The 19,605-nt window shown below is 40.3% G+C and overlaps 1 protein-coding gene across 2 annotated transcripts in view; it reads left to right on the top strand.

Annotated features, from left to right (window-relative positions):
- Window positions 1–19,605, top strand: part of SLC10A7 (solute carrier family 10 member 7) — a 239,128-nt gene that overhangs the window by 7,051 nt on the left and 212,472 nt on the right. For both annotated transcript variants that reach the window (XM_047798354.1, XM_047798355.1), the window contains exons 2-4: window positions 2,618–2,700; window positions 9,395–9,531; window positions 12,611–12,686. In XM_047798354.1, coding sequence (XP_047654310.1) covers window positions 2,618–2,700; window positions 9,395–9,531; window positions 12,611–12,686 — 296 coding nt within the window. The remainder of the gene's footprint in view (window positions 1–2,617; window positions 2,701–9,394; window positions 9,532–12,610; window positions 12,687–19,605) is intronic.

A 19,605-nucleotide genomic window follows, 5' to 3' on the forward strand; every position in this document is an offset into this window, starting at 1 on the left:
ACAACCAAAAAAAAAAAGTTTCTAAACACTGCCAAATGGCTGTGGAGTGACAAAACTGCTACTGTTGGAGAACTGCTGGTGTCTAGGAATTAAATGGTACCTTCTCAGAACCACATCTTTTAAAAGAATGTTGTTCTTTGGTTACCGCATTAGGTCTTCAAGCCAATTGTGTATAGGCTACAAAAATAAGTATTAGGAGTAGTTCCTGTGGTGGCTCAGCGGTAATGAACCCAACTAGTAACCATGAGGACAAGGGTTGGATCCCTGGCCTCGCTCAGTGGGTTAAGGATCTGTCGTTGCCAGGAGCTGTGGTGTGGGTCACAGACGTGGCTCGGATCTCTAGTTCCCTAGTTATAGCCGGCAGCTGGAGCTCCGATTTGACCCCTACCCTGGGAACCTCCATATGCTAATGGAGGACCACCAAAACGCAAAAAAAAAATAAAGTATTAAGATTGCCCCTGTTGTACCACAGTGTTAACACATCTGGGGTGGTGCTGTGGGGTGAGAGCACTGAACTCTAACCACTAGACCACAAGGGTCAGTAGTCTGGATGTAGGTCACCAATCCTTGTCCCTTTGGAGAAGAAATTCAGCTAATAGACTGAGAGTCATGAGGCAAATAAAGTGTTTATTAAGAGAGAGGATCTCTGCAGAGAAAGCATGGGCAGGCTGGGGAGGAGGAGGGGAGAAAGAGAGAGAGGGGCAGACAGACTGACAGAAAGAGCAATAGAGTAACATGTGTCCTTTAGAGGTCGTTTAAATCGCTTGTATGGGGGGCCATCCTTCCAGGCTTCCTCTGAGCAATCATCTTGTTTTGATTAGCCTTGAGTCCATATTTGGTCTGACTCAGGGTGCTCCCCTGTGCGTGTGCACATCATTTTGCCAAGGTGGATTCTAGCATAGGGGTTTCTGGCAAGCTGACAAGATATACTATGGTTTGGCACCTCTCCTTTCTGTGACCCCTGAGGACACTTTCTGTGCACGTGTAATTCGGGAGGTCTCCTTGACCTCAAGAATGAGAAATATGTGGTCTCTTTCATTCAAGCAGGACACAGCTCCTCCTTGCTCCTGCCATAATCTTTATCTTGAAGTTTCTGTCCACAGGGGACAAATTCCAGTTGCTCAGCCTGGGATCCATCTATCTCCTGCCTCAATGCTAGCCTATCTCCTGAGAGGATTTTCCAGAGATCGGGCCTGTCTGGGTCACTATGGTATGCCCAGGGCCTGGCACAATTTAATAAAAATTACAATCTTAACATTTTGTTAAATACTTGCTACTATATATACATTACCTCATTCGCATCGTAAGTGCTCAATAAATATTTATAGACTGCATACTCTTGGAAAGATCTGAATGTGTGCATGAATATAAACTTTGACTTCTGGATTCCTAGGAGAAATAAAATAATATTTTCTAAAGAGAAAGGAATTTCTTCCACTGATTCTCTTTTTTTGGTGTGGGGAATTTCGATGTTCTATAAGTACTGATACTCTGGCAGATAAAATTAGGACCTGATTTTTTTTTTTTTTTGTCTTTTTGCCGTTTCTTGAGCTGCTCCCGTGGCATATGGAGGTTCCCAGGCTAGGGGTCGAATCCGAGCTGTAGCCACCAGCCTACACCAGAGCCACAGCAACGCGCGGGATCTGAGCTGCGTCTGCAACCTACACCACAGCTCATGGCAACGCTGGATCCTTAACCCACTGAGCAAGGCCAGGGATTGAACCCACAACCTCATGGTTCCTAGTTGGATTCGTTAACCACTGTGCCACGAGAGCTAGGACCTGATATTGAAGGATGCTTCCGCTCTCCCCGCTCTCCCCGCTCTCCCCGTGTAAGAGCAGTGTTTGTTTTGTTTGTTTATTTTTTGGCCACACCCATGGCTTATGGAAGTTCCTAGGCCAGGAATCAAATTCCGAGAGAGCTATGACCTACACCACAGCTGCAGCAATCCTGGCTCCCTAACCCACTGTGCTGGGCCTTAACCCACTGTGTGGGGCCAGGGATCAAACCCAAGGCCTCAACAGAGACAAGCTGGATCATTAACCCACTGCGCCACATCGGGAACTCCAAGCAGTGTTTACTTTCAGACTTCTGATCTGAGGATACTGTGGTGAACTAGACAGCCATGGTTCTCACCCTCTGGAAAATCCTCAAGGAGTTAGGCTGCATCCCAGCAAACACTTAATTCTTGTCAAGACTTTAGTCTATTAGAGAGAACATTAGTGTATTAGAGGTGACGTCAAGATTTTTGCTGTCGTTTTGCCTTTTCTAGGGCCACTCCCGTGGCATATGGAGGTTCCCAGGCTAGGGGTCCAATCAGAGCTGTAGCTGCCAGCCTACGCCAGAGCCACAGCAATGCGGGATCCCAGTCGCATCTGCGACCTACACCACAGCTCATGGCAACGCCAGATCCTTAACCCACTGAGCAAGGCCAGGGATCAAACCCGCAACCTCATGGTTCCTAGTCGGATTCGTTAACCACTGAGCCACAACAGGAACTCCAGGGGTGACATCAAGATTTAAAGTATTATTTGTTCTCTTCCAATGGATTCTTCTTTCATATCAAGTTATCCACTGGCACTTCTTACCTAACAGTTACTCATTTCTCTCTCTTTAGGACCACTGAAGCCAGAAATAACTGTCTCCTACATTGCTGTTGCAACAATATTCTTTAACAGTGGACTATCGTTAAATACAGAGGTACTGTCACCTTGAAAATGGGACCCTTGAAAATCAGGGAGAAAAATTTAATTCGTGCTCACTATTTTGAAATTTCAGATTCTTTTTGTAAAGACGTGTGTATGTACAGTCTGAAAGCTTCACTATCACAAAGAACGTGAACTTCAGCAAAAGACTTGCATTTTCTACCTACATATTATGGACACTGTATAGTTAGTTGGCAGTGTGGAGACTGCAGGGTGTTTTTAAAATAGCAATTGAACTCAAACATCTACTGTCTCAGATTGTGGTGGCCACTATAGTGGCACCTGCTGTGGTACACTGGAGTTATTGATGTTTAGTTTGGTTTCCATAACTTGTGGATCCTCTTTTGTTTCCAGGATTCATGCAGCTTAAGTGATGCATGTTATGTAAGAATTTTTAACTAAATTTGTGTTTTGTGTTTTTTAAAAAAGCATATCTTTGCTAGGATATCTATTAAATATTAATAAATGTTTTAAAAGAAATCCTGAAATTTTTCATACTAAGTTTCAGTCTATCATGGAGACACACAAGTACTGTTATTCTCTGATCTAGGTGTCACTGAACATGGGATTCTTTTAGAATTAAATGAATCCAGACATTTTTTCATCCAAGAGAGGCAGGAACAGAATTTATGATTCTCTTTTGAGCTGTAATAGATGAAAAAAGGGGACAAGACACCTATTTACTTCTTCTTTTTTTTCAGCCATGCTTTCGGCATGTGGAAGTTCCCAGGCCAGGGACTGAACATGCACCACAGCAGTGACCTGAGCCACAACAGTGATAAGGTCAGATCCTTAACCACTAGGCCACCAGAAAACCCCCCTATTTGCTTTTGAAAAAATTACATTGAGTTTTTAAAGTTGTCGTTCTAAGGAGCTTATTCCTCTGTCTCTAGGGAAATCTGATTATGGAAGGATTTTGGATTTTTTTGGATATGGCTTTAAAGTTCTGTTTCAGCATTATGTCTTGCCTTTATTTATTTTAACTTCATTTTCTTTTAAGTGTGCTTTGAATGAAGACCATATTTAGTTGCCTTCTTTAATCATCCTCGAAGCAACATGGGAAAAGCATGGTTTTACTAAATTTATGTATTCTGTAGTTGTCACGTTGGTATAAATTTTATGAATAGGACATTTTCCATATAGATGGGATTCCTGTGTCATGTCTGAGAAATTTTGCCTGGACAATTCGACATATTCTCACTAATTACTTAATCTTTTGAAAACTGGTGTGCAGCGGGATTTCCCAAATATGTTAAATTCTAGTTTTCGTAGATTATATTAATATGGAACGACTGTAATTAAGGGGACGCAGGCTTTTTCTGTTGACACCTGAGTTCTACTCTTGGTTCTCCAATGTGGGACCCAGTGATACAGAAAGATACTTGCCACCCTGTGGCTCTGGAGTCCCCTTCCTCAGGGGTCTGCCTGCCACCTTGGCTAGTGCTCTTGGTGGGGAGGCTGCCTTACCCAAGTCCTCCACTTGGGACATTGCTCTAACCTTGTTCCCTGGTGGCTGCTTAATGGCTACAGCTGTTCTTTATGCCAGGGCAAATTTGGCAAGATCTGATTCTCTGCTTCCTTTGGCTTCTTACTTAATGCTGTTTTGTAAAGCAGCCAACTTCATGGGATGCAGGAGCTGAAGGAGGAAGAATGTTGTATCCGGCAGTGTTTCTCTAAGGACTTAATTCTTCTGTAAGCACCTAGGAAACCCTCAGAGTCCTCCAGCTAATTTGAACCTAACAATGAAATGCCTCCATCTGTACTATATCGTGGTATCTAAGTAGCCATCCAAGCTACTTCTTCCATTAAAGGCCCTTTTCAAACTAATATGACACTAAGTCATTTTCAAGATCCATTTAACTTAAGATGCCCTAGATTGCATCATTGTGTAATGTTAAACCATCTCTAAGCCCTGCTAATTTCCTGGGCAACCGAACAGTTGTAAATTAGGAGGTACCCATGTTCTTGTTATTTGTTTTCTAGTTAATAATTTAAATTAATTTCAACTGGGACTACTATTTTTGTATCCTATTAGGTCCTGGAATAGTGCATTTTTGCACACAGGAGACAAGTAAGTTATGATTAACTTGAATTCATTCCAAAGCATTTACTTTGGTCCCATGCAAGTTTGATTTACAGTGAACATTTCCTGTCATATTACTTAGACCGGGATGTAATGACATGTATTCTAAAATTTGTTCATTTATTAAAATTATGAAGGACTCTTTGTTAATACTTCATGATAAAAGGATTTAATTCAGTTTTATAACTGTTGATTTCTAGTTTGTGAAATACCTGTTGAAATGGTCTCAGAATTTTTTAAAAATTTATTTATTTTTATTATAGTTGATTTACAGTGTTGTGTTAATTTCTGCTGTACAGCGAAGTGACCCAGGAATACAAAAGAAATTTTGTTGTAGTGAAATGAAATAAGGTCATGTTTGAAATATATTTTATATTTTGTTATTTTCAAGCCCACAGTTTCAGAGGATTTGTTACTTAATGGACTGTGACAGGACAGATCTCATTTAAACAAGTACCTACCAGGGGCCTGTGGCTACAGGGCCCTGCACCCTTGTCCCTTGCCCTGGGCCCAGAACAGAAGCAAAGATGAGCGAGAAGTTCAGGACCTGGAAAAGGTCCCCAGTGGGCCGGAGTACAGAGGGTTTTTCCTTATTTTCCTAAGCTGATCATTTAAAAAAATTCCATCAGCTTAGAAGTAAATACAGCAAATTCCAAACCTGAGGCTTTTGCTGCCCATTTCTAGCTCAGAGCTAGGAGTGACTCTCAGAAAGTGAATCCAATAAAGGTCAAATCAGGGTTAGGAGGGAAATTGGTATTTAATGGAAATATTTCTATGTCCCACTCAGAGGCCCTGATTTTAAGTAATTCTTGATGATGTTAGTGAGGCTCTGGTATGTGGAGTATCTGCTTAAGGTTATTTTAATGGAATTTGACCTGTATTACATGTGAATGTCGATGTCAAAATGTCAAAGCAGAATCAACTTTTCTCTCTTTAGGTGGGTTTATTCTTATGTATTTTATTCTTTTGGATGCGATGGTAAATGGGATTGTTTCCCTAATTTCTCTTTCTGATCTTTCTTGTTAGTGAATAGAAATGTAGTCGATTTCTATGTATTAACTTTGTATTCTGTGACTTTGCCAAATTCATGGATGAGCTCTAACAGTTTTATGGTAGAGTCTTTAGAATTCTCTAGGTATAGTATCATGTCATCTGCAAATAGTGATAGTTTTACTTCTTCCTTTCCAATTTGGATTCTTTTATCTCTTTTACTTCTCTGATTGCCATGGCTAGGACTTCCAAACTATGTTGAAGAGTAGTGGTGAGAGGGGCATCCTTGTCTTGTTCCTGATCTCAGAAGGAATTCTTTCAGCTTTTCACCACTGAGAATGATGTTCGCTGTGGGTTTGTCATATATGGCCTTGATTAGGTTGAGGTGGGTTCCCTCTATGCCCTTGGTTAAATAGGGGGAGACCCTGTACTCCTACCTCCTTGTCCACATGGTTTTAACATAGTTTCTAGTAGCTTCTAAACACTCTATTTCTACCTTAAGTTATTCTCCCACTTTTGGACATGTAAGTTGTTTCTGGATTTTACTGCTATAGATAATGCTGAAACCGCCAATTCTATATATAAATGCTTGTAACCACTTTTTATATCCTTAGGAGAAATGCCTAGATATAAAATTTTGGGGTCTAAGGATATGAATTGTATTATAGTCCTTGATATGTTTTCTGAAGTTGCTTTTAAAAAATGTTGTACCATTTTGTATTTCTATGAGAAGTGTATGCAAATAAATGCCTTAGTTACCATGTCCTGGCTAATTATTTTATTTTTTGTTTATTTATTTATTTTTTTGCTTTTTAGGGCTGCATCTGTGGCATATGGAGGTTCTCAGGCTAGGGGTCCAATCGGGGCTAGGGGTCTAATCGGAGCTACAGCTGCTGGACTATGCCACAGCCATAGCAATGTGGGATCCTAGCTGCATCTACAACCTACACGACAGCTCATGGCAACCCTGGATCCCCAACCCACTGAGTGAGGCCAGGGATCAAACCTGCAACCCCATGTTGTATGTTCCTAGTCAGATTCGTTTCCTCTATGCCATGACGGAAACACCATCATTTTATTTTAATTTTTTAAAAATAAAACCCATTAATTGATTTGGTATTTATAGGTGCCACTGAGTATATTTGAGTGAGACTTAGGGTTTTTTTTTGGTTTTTTTTTTGTCTTTTTGCTATTTCTTTGGGCCGCTCCCGTGGCATATGGAGGTTCCCAGGCTAGGGGTCGAATCGGAGCTGTAGCCACTGGCCTACGCCAGAGCCACAGTAACTCGGGATCTGAGCCGAGTCTGCAACCTATACCACACTCACGGCAACGCCGGATCGTTAACCCACTGAGCAAGGGCAGGGACCGAACCCGCAACCTCATGGTTCCTAGTCGGATTCGTTAACCACTGCGCCACGACAGGAACTCCGAGACTTAGTTTTAATAAATTTTTTTTTTTTTTTTTTTTGGCTTCACCCTCAGCATATGGATGTTCCCAGGCCAGGGACTGAATCTGAGCTGAAGCTGTGACCTGTGCCACAGTTGCAGCAGTGCTGGATCCTTTACCCACTTCACCACAGTGGGAACTCCCTGGTTTCAAGGATTCTTGAAGCTACTGGTGCTCAAGTTTTCTCTGGGGCGAAGCCTCTGATTCAGTGTTAAGATGGCTCCTTTATTTTAGCTTTGATCCATGGACCTATTGTGGCTTCAGGTCTGCCCAGTGTTTCCCTATACCAGGGTTCCATAGTTGCCAGAGTTTTCACAGATGCCTTTGGGGACATGTTGTGACCAAACTGGGACCATTGTGTATCATCACACAGGGAGATGAATAGTGGGAGCTGATGAGACAGATCACAGAAGTGGTGACCAGTGAATGAGTCTGCATTAACCTACTGTTTATTACATCATGAACTTTGGCTAATGTCTCTGAGGCTAGTTCATGATTTACTCAAACTAGAAGAGGTGGAGTATACTACAGTGCTATGTTTATAACCATAAACATAAACTTTGGCATCTTTGAATGTGTTTTAATGACTGCTTGCATGTTTTATATGTTTTCTACTTTCTGAATTTGTTTTATTTCTACCAAGTAACCATATAAATCAAAGAAATTCAACTGTAGGAGTTCCCACTGTGGTGCAATGGGATTAGTGGTGTCTCTGCAGCACTGGGACGCAGGTTCCATTTCTGGCCTAGTACAGTGGGTTAAACTTCTGGGGTTGCCACAACTGGCATAGATTGCAACTGCAACTCAGGTCTGATCCCTGGCCTGGGAACTCCATATGCCATGGGATGGCTAAAAAAATTAAAAAAAAAAAAAGAAAAAGAAAAAGAAATTCGACTGTAAATTCTTACTAGTTTGTAACTAGTGAAATCTCAGAGTTTACAGGAGTGTCCTCTTTTTAGCTGTGAGGCTCACAACATGTACCTGGTTTGTCATGTTTCATGCAAATCTTTTCCTTCCTGGGGCAGGGGCGTGACATGGCAGAAGCAGTGGGCGTGCATGGAGCATGCCAGAAATGGCTTTGATGCTAAGTTGCACTTTCAACCTCAATTTCTTCATCAGTAAAATAGGAACACTAACACCCTCCTAGTAGGGTGGTTGTAAGGGTTAAATGAGATAACATACATAAAGTGGCAAGCTCAGAGCGTGGCATAGAGCTGCTATTCTGTCCTTTTTTTTTTTTTTTAATAGCTGCACCAATGGCATGTGGAAGTTCCCCAAGCCATGGGTTGAATCGGACCTACAGCTGCAGACCTATGCCACAGTCATGGCAACACTGGATAGAGCCATATCAAGCCACAAACTACTCTGCAGATGGTGGCAACACTGGATCCTTAACCCACTGAGCAGGCCAGGAATCCAAACTGCGTCCTACTGAGACAACATTGGGTTCTTAACCCACTGAGCCACAATGGGAATGCCTCAGTAAATGTTAATACAGAGATCTAGTAAGTAGATTTTGGGGAAAAAAGCCCTTTTGAATTAGTAGAATATTACCGGGAAAAACATTTTTAAAAATAACTTTGTGTGTAGATTTAATAACATCTTCCAAATTGAGGCCTTCCTAGGTCTGGTATAATGGATAGAGGTTAATTATCATATTTAATTAAAATGCTAGGTCCTGCTAACATATTTAAACAAGATATTGTTTCAGGGATTTAAACATACTTGTTTGTTTACATTGTCAACAATTCTGAACTCTGTACTAGTATAAAGGTAGTTAGCTTAGTCCTGGTCCACAATTTTACAAATTTGTATTGCTAGGGTATACTGTACTTGAAAGAAATTTCATATAAAAATACTTTATAATTATCATGAACAACTTTTTTTTCTTCACATTCTGTCTCTTAAGCATATGCTTATAGGTAAAAATTTTAGCTATGAAATAACTCCAAATTGACGAATTATGTCAATTTGTCAACTAGACTTATTATGTGATCATTTTGCAATATATGGAAAAGTGTATCATCAAGTTATATATTTAAAACTAATATAATGTTATTTGTCACTTATATCTCAAAAGACCTAATTCATGTGCTGTTATTGTGGTAGTAGTTTCACTTCAGAAATAATTTTCTTACTTTGGTTATTTTGTGTCCTTCATTTTCACAGGAGCTGACCAGTGCTTTGGTGCATATAAAACTGCATCTTTTTATTCAGATCTTTACACTTGCATTCTTCCCAGCAGCAATATGGCTTTTTCTTCAGCTTTTGTCAGTCACACCCATCAATGAATGGCTTTTAAAAGGGTATGTTTAAATATTTTGAAGGGTCCACTTTTAATGGGGCATCTTCAGTGACATTATTGCTTCTGGGGCAACTACATAGAAAAGGGCTTATGTGTGATATAAGAAAATCAAAACATTTTAAACATTATTATTATTCTTTAAAATGATAGTGATCAAGGAAGTTCAGTAAAGAATTTTTTTTAACAGAATCTGGAAATATACACTCTTGCTTAGTCTTAAGGTTCTAGGAGAGACTATTTTTTGTTGGGAGAAAAATGGAAGACATTAGAGGGTGTGTGTGTGTATAATTAGACTGTCAATTGGGTGCTTTAATTTTTGTGTTCTATATCTTACCAACGTATGGAGATACTAGCTGATTATACTATTTATTTTGTGCATTTTTATTTTGTGTTTTTTAAAATGAATTTTATTGGAGTATAGTTGACTTAGAAAGTTGTGTTAGTTTCAGGTGCACAGCAAAGTAAATCAGTTATACATATATCTGTTCTTCCTCAGATTCTTTTCCCATATAGGTTATTTTGCTCTACTGAGTAGATTACCCTGTGCTATACAGTAGGTCCTTGTTACCTGTCTTATGTGTTTTTTAAATGTATGGGAAAGAAAAAGATACAGAGGGGGACAAATAATTTACTTTTTCACTTGTTCTGTTTTGTGTTTGGTAGGATAATTGAATCAATAATAGATTATTATTAGAATCTTTTCTCCCATTTAAAATGTTGCCATGTTTGTTAAAAGGATTAAGTGATTTTCTTAATTTAATTTAATTTTTTTTTAGGGCCGCACCTGAGGTATATGGACGTTCCCAGACTAGGGGTCAAATCAGAGCTGCAGCTGGTGACCTTCGCCACAGCTCACAGCAATGCCGGATCCTTAACCCACTGAGATAGGCTAGTGATTGAACCCGTGTCCTCATGGATACTAGTCGGGTTCGTTAACCATTGAGCCACAATGGGAACTCCAAAAGGATTAAATGATTTTTAAAAAATTGTCTGAAGTTGTTTAAGACTAACCACATTTGGAGTTCCCTGGTGGCACAGTGGCTTAAAGATCCAGTGCTGTTACTGTTCTGGCTTAGGTTACAGCTGTAGTGTGAGTGTGAATCCAGGCCCCAGAATTTCCATATGCTGCAAGGGCGGCCAAAATAAATCTCCCTTAGGGAGTTCCCGTCGTGGTGCAGCAGAAATGAATCCGACTAGGAACCATGAGGTTGGGGGTTTGATCCCTGGCCTCGATCAGTGGGTTAAGGATCCAGCGTTGCTGTGTGCTGTGGTATAGGTCGCAGGTGTGGCTTGGATCCTATGTTGCTGTGCGCTGTGGTGTAGGCTGGCAGCTGTAACTCCAGGGATCGAACCTGCAACCTCATTGTTCCTGGTGGGATTCATTTCCGCTGTGCCACAATGGGAACTCCAGAATGTATTTTCTGTATGAATGCTGAGTAATGTTTTTTATCCTTAGTACTTGGATTTACTGCTTATAATTTCATTTCCTTGTAATACAATGTATTTTCTCTTCTAAACTAAGAATAGACTTCTTTTCATGATCTGGGGAGTAAACACATATTTTAATAAAAACCAAATTTACAGGAGTTCCTGTTGTGGCTCACTGGTTAACCAATCTGACTAGGAACCATGAGGTTGTGGGTTCGGTCCCTGGCCTTGCTCAGTGGGTTAAGGATCTGGCGTTGCTGTGAGCTGTGGTGTAGGTTGCAGACGAGGCTCGGATCTGGTGTTGCTGTGGCTCTGGTGTAGGCTGGCAGCTGCAGCTCCAATTGGACCCCTAGCCTGGGAACCTCCATATGCTGCGGGTGCGGCCCTAAAAAGACAAAAAGACAAAAATAAAAAAAATTATAAAAATAAAAACTAAATTTAGAATAGACATTAGAATTTACTACAGGGTCTGAATCTAAGAGTTGGTTAGTATGGTTGTGTCATACTTATTTTTATAATGATATTACAACATGAAAATGTCTTTTATGAGATGAAAGTTTGAGAATTGCTGTTTGTAGAAAGGAATCAGCAAATGTAAGCTTATATTTTGTTAAATACTTTTGAGCTTTGAAAGAGGTTTTAAAGTTTTATTTTTGCCAAATGCTTTCCTATAGGAGTTTCCATTGTGGCTCAGCAGGTTACGACCCTGAGTAGCATCCATGAGGATGTGGGTTCAATCCCTGGCCTCGCTCAGTGGGTTAAGGACTGAGAAGAAAAAAAAAAAAAAGGGCAACTTTCCTATACAAAAATATAGGACAGGGAACTATATCCAATCCAATCTCTTGGGATAGAACATGATGGGAGATAATATAAGAAAGAGAATGTAGGACTTCCCGTCGTGGCGCAGTGGTTAACGAATCTGACTAGGAACGATGAGGTTGTGGGTTCAATCCCTGGCCTTGCTTAGTGGATTAAGGATCCGGCGTTGCCGTGATCTGTGGTGTAGGTGTAGGTTGCAGACATGGCTCGGATCCCACGTTGCTGTGGCTCTGACATAGGCCAGCGGCTATGGCTCCAATTGGACCCCTAGCCTGGGAACCTCCATATGCCTCGGGAGTGGCCCAAGAAATGGCAAAAAGACAAAAAACAGAAAAAAACAACAACAACAAAAAAAGAGAATGTATATATATGTATGATTGGGTCACTTTGCTGTACAGCAGAAATTGGCACAACATTGTAAATTAAAAAAAAAGGCATAAAAGAAAAATTTAAAAATATGTAAGAAAAGATACCTGAAAATAATTAGGATTATATATATTTACCCTATGATTAACCATTTGGTTATCTTTCAGTGAGTACACTCACCATAAATTGACTGTTTTTTGAATAGTTTAAGAGCTTACATAATTTAAAAAATGAAATCACTCAAGTCCATTGAATGGAGTGAGAGCTTCCCTATGTGTTTGAAGCATTTACGAAGCTATGTTGCCTCACAGAGAATTGTCTAAACTCAACAGGGCTTGTGCATCAATAAACATTCCCATATTTTCATTTACTCAGCTCTGCTATTTGAGAATTGAATGTAGTGAAAATTGTGTGTGTGTGTGTGAATAAAAACCCTATTTAAAATTTCTTTTTCTTTCCTTTTTCAGTTTGCAGACAGTAGGTTGCATGCCTCCCCCTGTGTCTTCTGCAGTGATTTTAACCAAGGCAGTTGGTGGAAATGAGGTGAGTCATGGACCTAATTTTGCTTACACATAAGTGAGTGCTATGCTTTTATTTTATATTTTATTTTATTTTGGGACCACGGAGTCATGTCCCAGAAAATGCATAACCATAGCAAGCTTATGAAAGAAGTGGGTGAATTCATGTGTTAGGATGATGCTAAGATTGACAATGATGAGTGGAATTCAGCATTTCAAAAAGAAGAGCAAGGGAAATGCATGAAATAGAGATGGTGATTTTTCTACTTCAGTGGGAAATTAGGAGACAGAGGACAAGGAATCCAAGGCAAGGGACTTTTACTTGTAAGACTCACAACCTGAGGATACTTGCTTTGGCCATTTCTTAGTTCTTAAAAAAAATTGTAGCAAACTAAATTCATGGAAAAAGGGTCAATATAAGTGAAGATGATATGAAAAAGGAGAAATGAGGCCAAGTTTCTAAGATGAGTTCAAAGAAATTGTCCAGCTGCTAGGGAGCTGTGGCAAGAGTACTGGTATAGTGGGAGAGAGAGCAGTTGCCCATTTCGGGAACTCCTTATAGGTGGTTCTTCTTGGCTGAAAGGCCCTACGACCTTGTACTGAGGGACTCTGCTCTGTAATAGCTTCTTCCCCTTTTCCACTAATATTTTGTCATTCAGAAAAGAACACTATTGAATGAGGGAGGATAGGGGACTTTGCTTTCTTTGCATCTGCTTTTATCTTCATTCACTTTATTCAGCCACACCTGCAGCATGTGGAAGTTCCCAGACCAGGGGTCCAATTGGAGCTGCAGCTGCCGGCCTACACCACAGCCACAGCAAGGAGGGATCCTAGCCTCATCTGTGACCTACGCTGGATCCTTAACCACTTGATTGAGGCCGGGGATCAAACCTGTATCCTCATGAAGACTATGTTGGGTTGTTAACCCAATGAGCCACAGGAACTCCCAATAGGTGGCTGTTATGGTGCCTTTTAGCCAAGGAAGAATCACCAATAAATATGTTATCTATAAATAGTTTCTGGAGTGGACCATATTTATCAATATGTAAACACTCTTCTTTTGCCACTGGTATATGCTTAACTTTTTAAGAAATTGCCAAAGTATTTTTCCAAAGTGGTTGTATCATTCTCCATTTTAAATAGCCGTATAAGAGAATTCTAGTGTTCCACATCTCATCAGCACTTGGTACTGAATATTGTCATTCATTATAATTTTAGCCGTTCTAATGTGTGTGGTGGTGTCTCATTGTGGCTTGAATTTAATTTGCATTTCCCAGTGACTAATCACGGTGAGCATGCTTATCTGTTCACTTGCTTATTTGCTTCCCATGGCTTTTTAGGGGAAATGTCTATTAAAATTATGCTTTTAAAAAGATTTTCTTATTGCTGAGCTCTAAGAGTTTTATATATTCTGGATACAAGTCCTTCAACATACATACGCTCTGTAAATATTTTCTCCCAGTCTGTGGTTTGTCTTCATTTTCCTACTAGTGTCTTTTGAAGAGCAGGATTGTAGTGGAGGAAGTAAAAGGTGGTTGGATTCTGTATGTATTTTTGAAGGTGCAGGATATGATGATAAATTGGATGTGGGTGTGAGAGAAAGAAAGGGGTCAAGAATGACTGTAAGGTTTTTGACTGAACTTCTGAAAGGATGGAGTTTGCTGAAACGGAGAAGAGTACTGTGTGAGAGTAGTTTGGGGGGGGGTATTTAGTCTCAGTAGGCAAGCCTATCCTATGATGACTAAGCACTCTCAAATCTCAGTGGCTTGTTTAGCATGTGGGTTTATTTCTTGCTAATGGTGCCTGTCCCATGTGGGTCAGTGGGGAGGTCTTTGCCAATGTCAAGGAAGCCTAGCTGGTGGGGGCTCCATCCGGATGGAACACAGAGCATTTTCAGTTGCCATAGCAGGGAAAGAGAGACTGGAGAATGGGCTTTTCACTGTCCAGGCTGGAAGTGATACATGGCACTTCTGCTCACATCAATTGGCCAGAACAAGTCATGTGGCCTTACTGTTATCATTCCTGTGCCTTGAAGGAGACAGAAACTGAATATTTGTCATGTCAGCTATATGGTAAAGATCAAGATCTTGCTTTGTTTTGTTTTAAATTTTATGGCTACACCGTGGTATATGGAAGTCCCTGGGCCAGGGATTGAATCTGAGCCACAGTTGCCACCTATGCCACAGCTGTGGTAATGCCAGATCCTTTAACCCACTGCCTCAGGCCAGGGATCCAACCTAAACCTCCGCAGGGACCAGAACTGGGCAGTTGGATTCTTCTTCTTCTTCTCTTCTTTTTTTTTTTTTGTCTTTTTAGGGCTGTACCTGAGGCTTATGGAAGTTCTCAGGCTAGGGGCTGAATCGGAGCTGTAGCTGTCAGCCTAAGCCACAGCCATAGCCAAAGCCAGATCTGAGTCACGTCTGCAACCTACACCATAGCTCACGGCAACGCCAGATCCTTAACCCACTGAACAGGGCCAGGGATTGAACCGTCGTCCTCATGGATACTAGGTTAGTTGGTTTGAGATGAGAGGAAAAGATGTGGAATCGTCATTTGCTGAGCCATGACGAGAACTCCTGCTGTTGGATTCTTAACCCACTGTACCATGTTTGGGTTTTTTTTTTTTTTTTTTAATGTGTTAAGATGCCTGTTACATATCCAAATAGAAATATCAGTGAGCAATTAGAGATACAAGGTTTGAGAGTTCAGAGAGTGGCCTAAACCTGGAGACATAAATCAGGGAGCCATCAGTGAATAAATGGTATTTAAAGCCAAGATTGAGGGATTCCTTAGGGAGAGGGCACAGAAGACAAGAAGAGGTTCAAGGACCAAGCCTTGGGACCCTCCAGCGATAAGACGTCAAGACAATGAGGAGTTCAGTGTCTCCATCTATAAAAAGGGAGTAATAACAATACTGACCTTTTGTGTGTGAGTTCGTTTTAAGAGAGGACACCTCAAGAGCTAAGCTGGGCTGCAGGTTGCCGTTGGTGTACAGAGCTGAGAATGATTGAAAAACCCTGCTTTGTATCCAGTTGGCACTACCCCTTTTCCACGCACTGTGAATGAATCCAAGAAATTCAACAGGTACAAGCAATCACTGGAAAGCTATTTGTCGTGATTGGAAAACACGCAAAGAAGTGGGGCACTTCATAGATGATTTAATATTTTAGAGGTCGCACCCGTGAATGAGTAACAAGCTCAGGGTGTCCGAGTGTGCGGACTTCCACAGCAAGGTTTTACTCAAAGTTTACAGTTTGTTTAAATGAAAAGAGCAGTATAATACGCCTTAAACCTTTCTTGGAAATTTGTGGCTTCTTTTAATAAACTTCATAAAAGACACTTTTAAACATTAAAAAAAAAAAAAAAGACAATGAGGAGTGATCAGCAAAGGCAGCAGAGAAGCATAGTAGTACGACTTAAGGAAACAAGAGAGCATGATATCCTGAAAGCCAGGTGAAGAAGGGGGTTTGAAAAGGAGGAGGGGAAGTTCCCTGGTGGTCTGGTGGTTAGTATGGGGTCCTTTCACCATTGTGGCCTGGGTTCAATCCCTGACCTGGGAACTGAGATCTCACATCAATCTGCTGCATCCCGAGGCCAAAAAAAAAATACAAAGGGTGTGACAAGCGGTGTCAGATTCTGCTGACTGAGTTGCTGTACGATGAATTCTGAGATTTGGCATTGAATTAAACTATGCAGAGGTTCCTAATATCCTTGACCAGAGTGGTTTTGGTAGAGCATAGGAGCAAAAAGCTTGTTAAGAGTGGGCTCAAGGAAATCAGGAAGAGAAGAAATAGAGACAAGAGGAATAGACCACTGTTAGGAGATCCTGTGTGATAAAGGGGAATAGGGAAACAGAATAGGAAAAAAAATAAAGTATACATATCTCTTTCTATATTTTATAATATATAATATTCATGTATAAAATATATACATATACACATATATTCCATTTCTCTATTCCCCAATATCATATATATATACATACATGTATATGTATGTTAGTGGTTAATATATATAGTATTAATAATATATATAGTGTTAGTAGGTGTATAGATATATGTATATATTTGGGCTGTAGCATGCAGCAGCTTGATGTGGGACCTCAGTTCCCAGACCAGGGATGACACCTGGGCCACAGTGATGAAAGCGACAAATCCTAATCATTAGGCCACCAGGGAACTCCCCTACGGGGCTATATTTAGAGAGGGATGTGGGATCAAGATTTTTTTGAATGCAGGAAGGACAGAATGTTTCTATCATGATCGAAATCATCCAGTAGAGAGGGAGCTGTGGATATCAGGGAGCGAGCTGGAGCAATTTATTTGATCCGGGGGAGAGAGTTGTTTCAGGTTGTGTGAACTTCAGTAGGAGCCTGGACCCTTTATTCACAACAACAGGAGGGAAGGCAGAGTGTGTGACTCTAGATCTTCATCGATGGGGAGAAGGGCCACACTGGGGAGTTTTTTTCAGATACTTTTATTTTTGCTCAACAGCTGAGAGTGACGATGAGGTAAGTGCTATTAGTGTTTGAGATGAGAGGAGAAGATGTGGAATTGGCATCTGGTTGAGAAAGGTGAGTCAGCTGGAGAAAATGGTGGCCTGGCCAGGCAGCACCAAGGACCCAGCTGAGAGCCAGCTGTGTATTTAAAGTGAAGCCTCGCGTCATTATTTTCTCTCAGTCTCAGTGTAGGAGTGCAGTCTGCAGATAGTGGATTTAACCAGCACTTCATTATGCCCAGTAATTCTTTCAGTTGCCACATAATTAGTAAGATGGAGAAGTTATTGGGGGTCTTGGATTGGTGCCTGTTATGATTATCTTTCTGTTGCCTTGAAAGAGTTTGAAGAGAGGGTCTCCTTTGCTATATCTGAGACTAGTGTTAATTGGTTGAAAGGTGCCATTTATCTCTTTTCTTTCTAATGTGATTCCCTTTAAACTCTTTTTGTTCTCAGTTGACTTTTGGCAGAAGTTCAAAGGTCGCTCATTTTCTTGGCATTGCCATAGAGCATTTGAAAGTGTATCCACATGTTCATTCTCCAGTAGGTATTTAAAGTTTTTACATTAATGGCACATGTTAATAATGTTGAATTTGTGAACATCTCCTTTGTTTTCTAACACTGTTGGTGTAGTTCCTTAAATGTTTGCATTGTAGAACTTCATGATTATCAAAGCATTTTTTTAGTCTCTTAAACCTTGAAAAATTGAGCTTCAGAAATGAAGCTTGCAGAGTCCAGGTTGGTCATCTCTTCTGATATGAAATGGATAGACTATTTTATATTTATGCCAGATTATGAGATTATCTTCAGGTAAAGGCATTAGATAATTTTAAGTTTCAAGTTTTTCTAAAATAATGTTTTAAGGTAACTGAATATAAGCTTTTGTTGAAGGGAACATAAGGGAAGATTAATCTTTTATATCACATATTGGAAGCAAATCTAATCTAAGGATAGAAAGTGAATTTTTGGATGCATATAAATGAAAAGATCCAAAAGCTGAGTCCAGTGTCAGATACCATTAGATAAAGGTTTCGACTCTATTTCGCTGTAACTCTCTGCTCTGTGTTGCACCCAGTGGCTGTATATCCACATGGGTTTCAGCATGGGGAAAGGGGCAGAGGAAGTTTCTGGGCATCATTTCTATGTTGCACTGTCCCTTCTAACTGACTGTTCTTTGTAGTGTTTCTAACACGTAGGAAAACCTTTTTTCCTTCCAGATTTTGTGTTATTACACTTCTCAACATTGAGTTTATGCTCTCATATACTTGGAAATTCATCTTTAATAGCTGTAGTATTAAAGATACTCATGTTTAGTATGTGCTCTCCTGTATTAAGGTGTGTAACGTGTTTGTGTTTCATGATTTGGGGGGACATATGCAGATATAATAGTGTCATTTGAAATGATTCTCTTAATTTTATTTTGTGAAGTTCTTACATAACTTAGGAATTTTTTTTCTGTTACTTATATTCCTCCCATTATAAATGCTTTTCCCATAAAACTATTGGTTACAGAAAGGTTTTGTCATGGGTTGAAAGGTGTTGAATCCCTTAAACGCATACCTTGTACTTTGGCAAGAATAGCCTTGTTACTTTTTGTTAAAGTAAAATACACATTCTGTGTTAATAACTTGGGTTGCTTTTTTTCAGTGAGCCAACTAGAATTTATAATCATTTTTAGCAGCAGAATCAATGTATGTGCATAGCAGTGCACATACACGGAAATGCCAGCGTATCCTTTAGGGATTAAAATGAGACTGTTTAAGGGTGGAGCTGACTGACAGTTTTATTTCGTTGCTTTTAAATTTTAAACCACTGTCATTTAAATATTGGAAACATGGTTATGATCTTTTTTGTAATTGTTATTTATTCATTCCAGTGTTTTAAAGGCAACGACAACTATAGGATTGTAGTGTGTGCTGTTGACACGGTCTGATTGGTGGTGACGCTCATGTGTGGTGGGTGGTGTGTGTGTGTGCACACGTACACACTAAGTTGTAGTTCCTTTTTTGAATAATAGATAAAGTGATGACTTGGTGAATCCTATTTGCCTTGCCAAATCTAAAAAAGATAGATCAAACTGTTTTCTCCCTTGACTTGGGAGACATAGGATAAACACATATTGTTTGCTTAAAGCTGTACATTTCTGTTCCAAAGGCAAAGTTCTGTGGTAAAAAACATGATTTTTTTTTCCCCAAAAGTCTTAACCTATGTTTCAAACCTTATGGGACTTGCTAAGAGACCATTGTATTTACTTATTTATTTATTTATTTTGTCTTTTCTAGGGCTGCACCCGCAGCATGTGGAGGTTCCCAGGCTAGGGGTCTAATTGGAGCTGTAGCCCCTGGCCTACACCAGAGCCACAGCGACGCAGAATCCGACCCGCATCTGTGACCACAGCTCATGGCAACGCCGAATCCTTAATCCACTGAGCAAGGCCAGGGATTGAACCC

This window comes from Phacochoerus africanus, chromosome 10 (genome assembly GCF_016906955.1).
Source record: "Phacochoerus africanus isolate WHEZ1 chromosome 10, ROS_Pafr_v1, whole genome shotgun sequence".
In the NCBI taxonomy this organism is placed as follows: domain Eukaryota; kingdom Metazoa; phylum Chordata; class Mammalia; order Artiodactyla; family Suidae; genus Phacochoerus; species Phacochoerus africanus.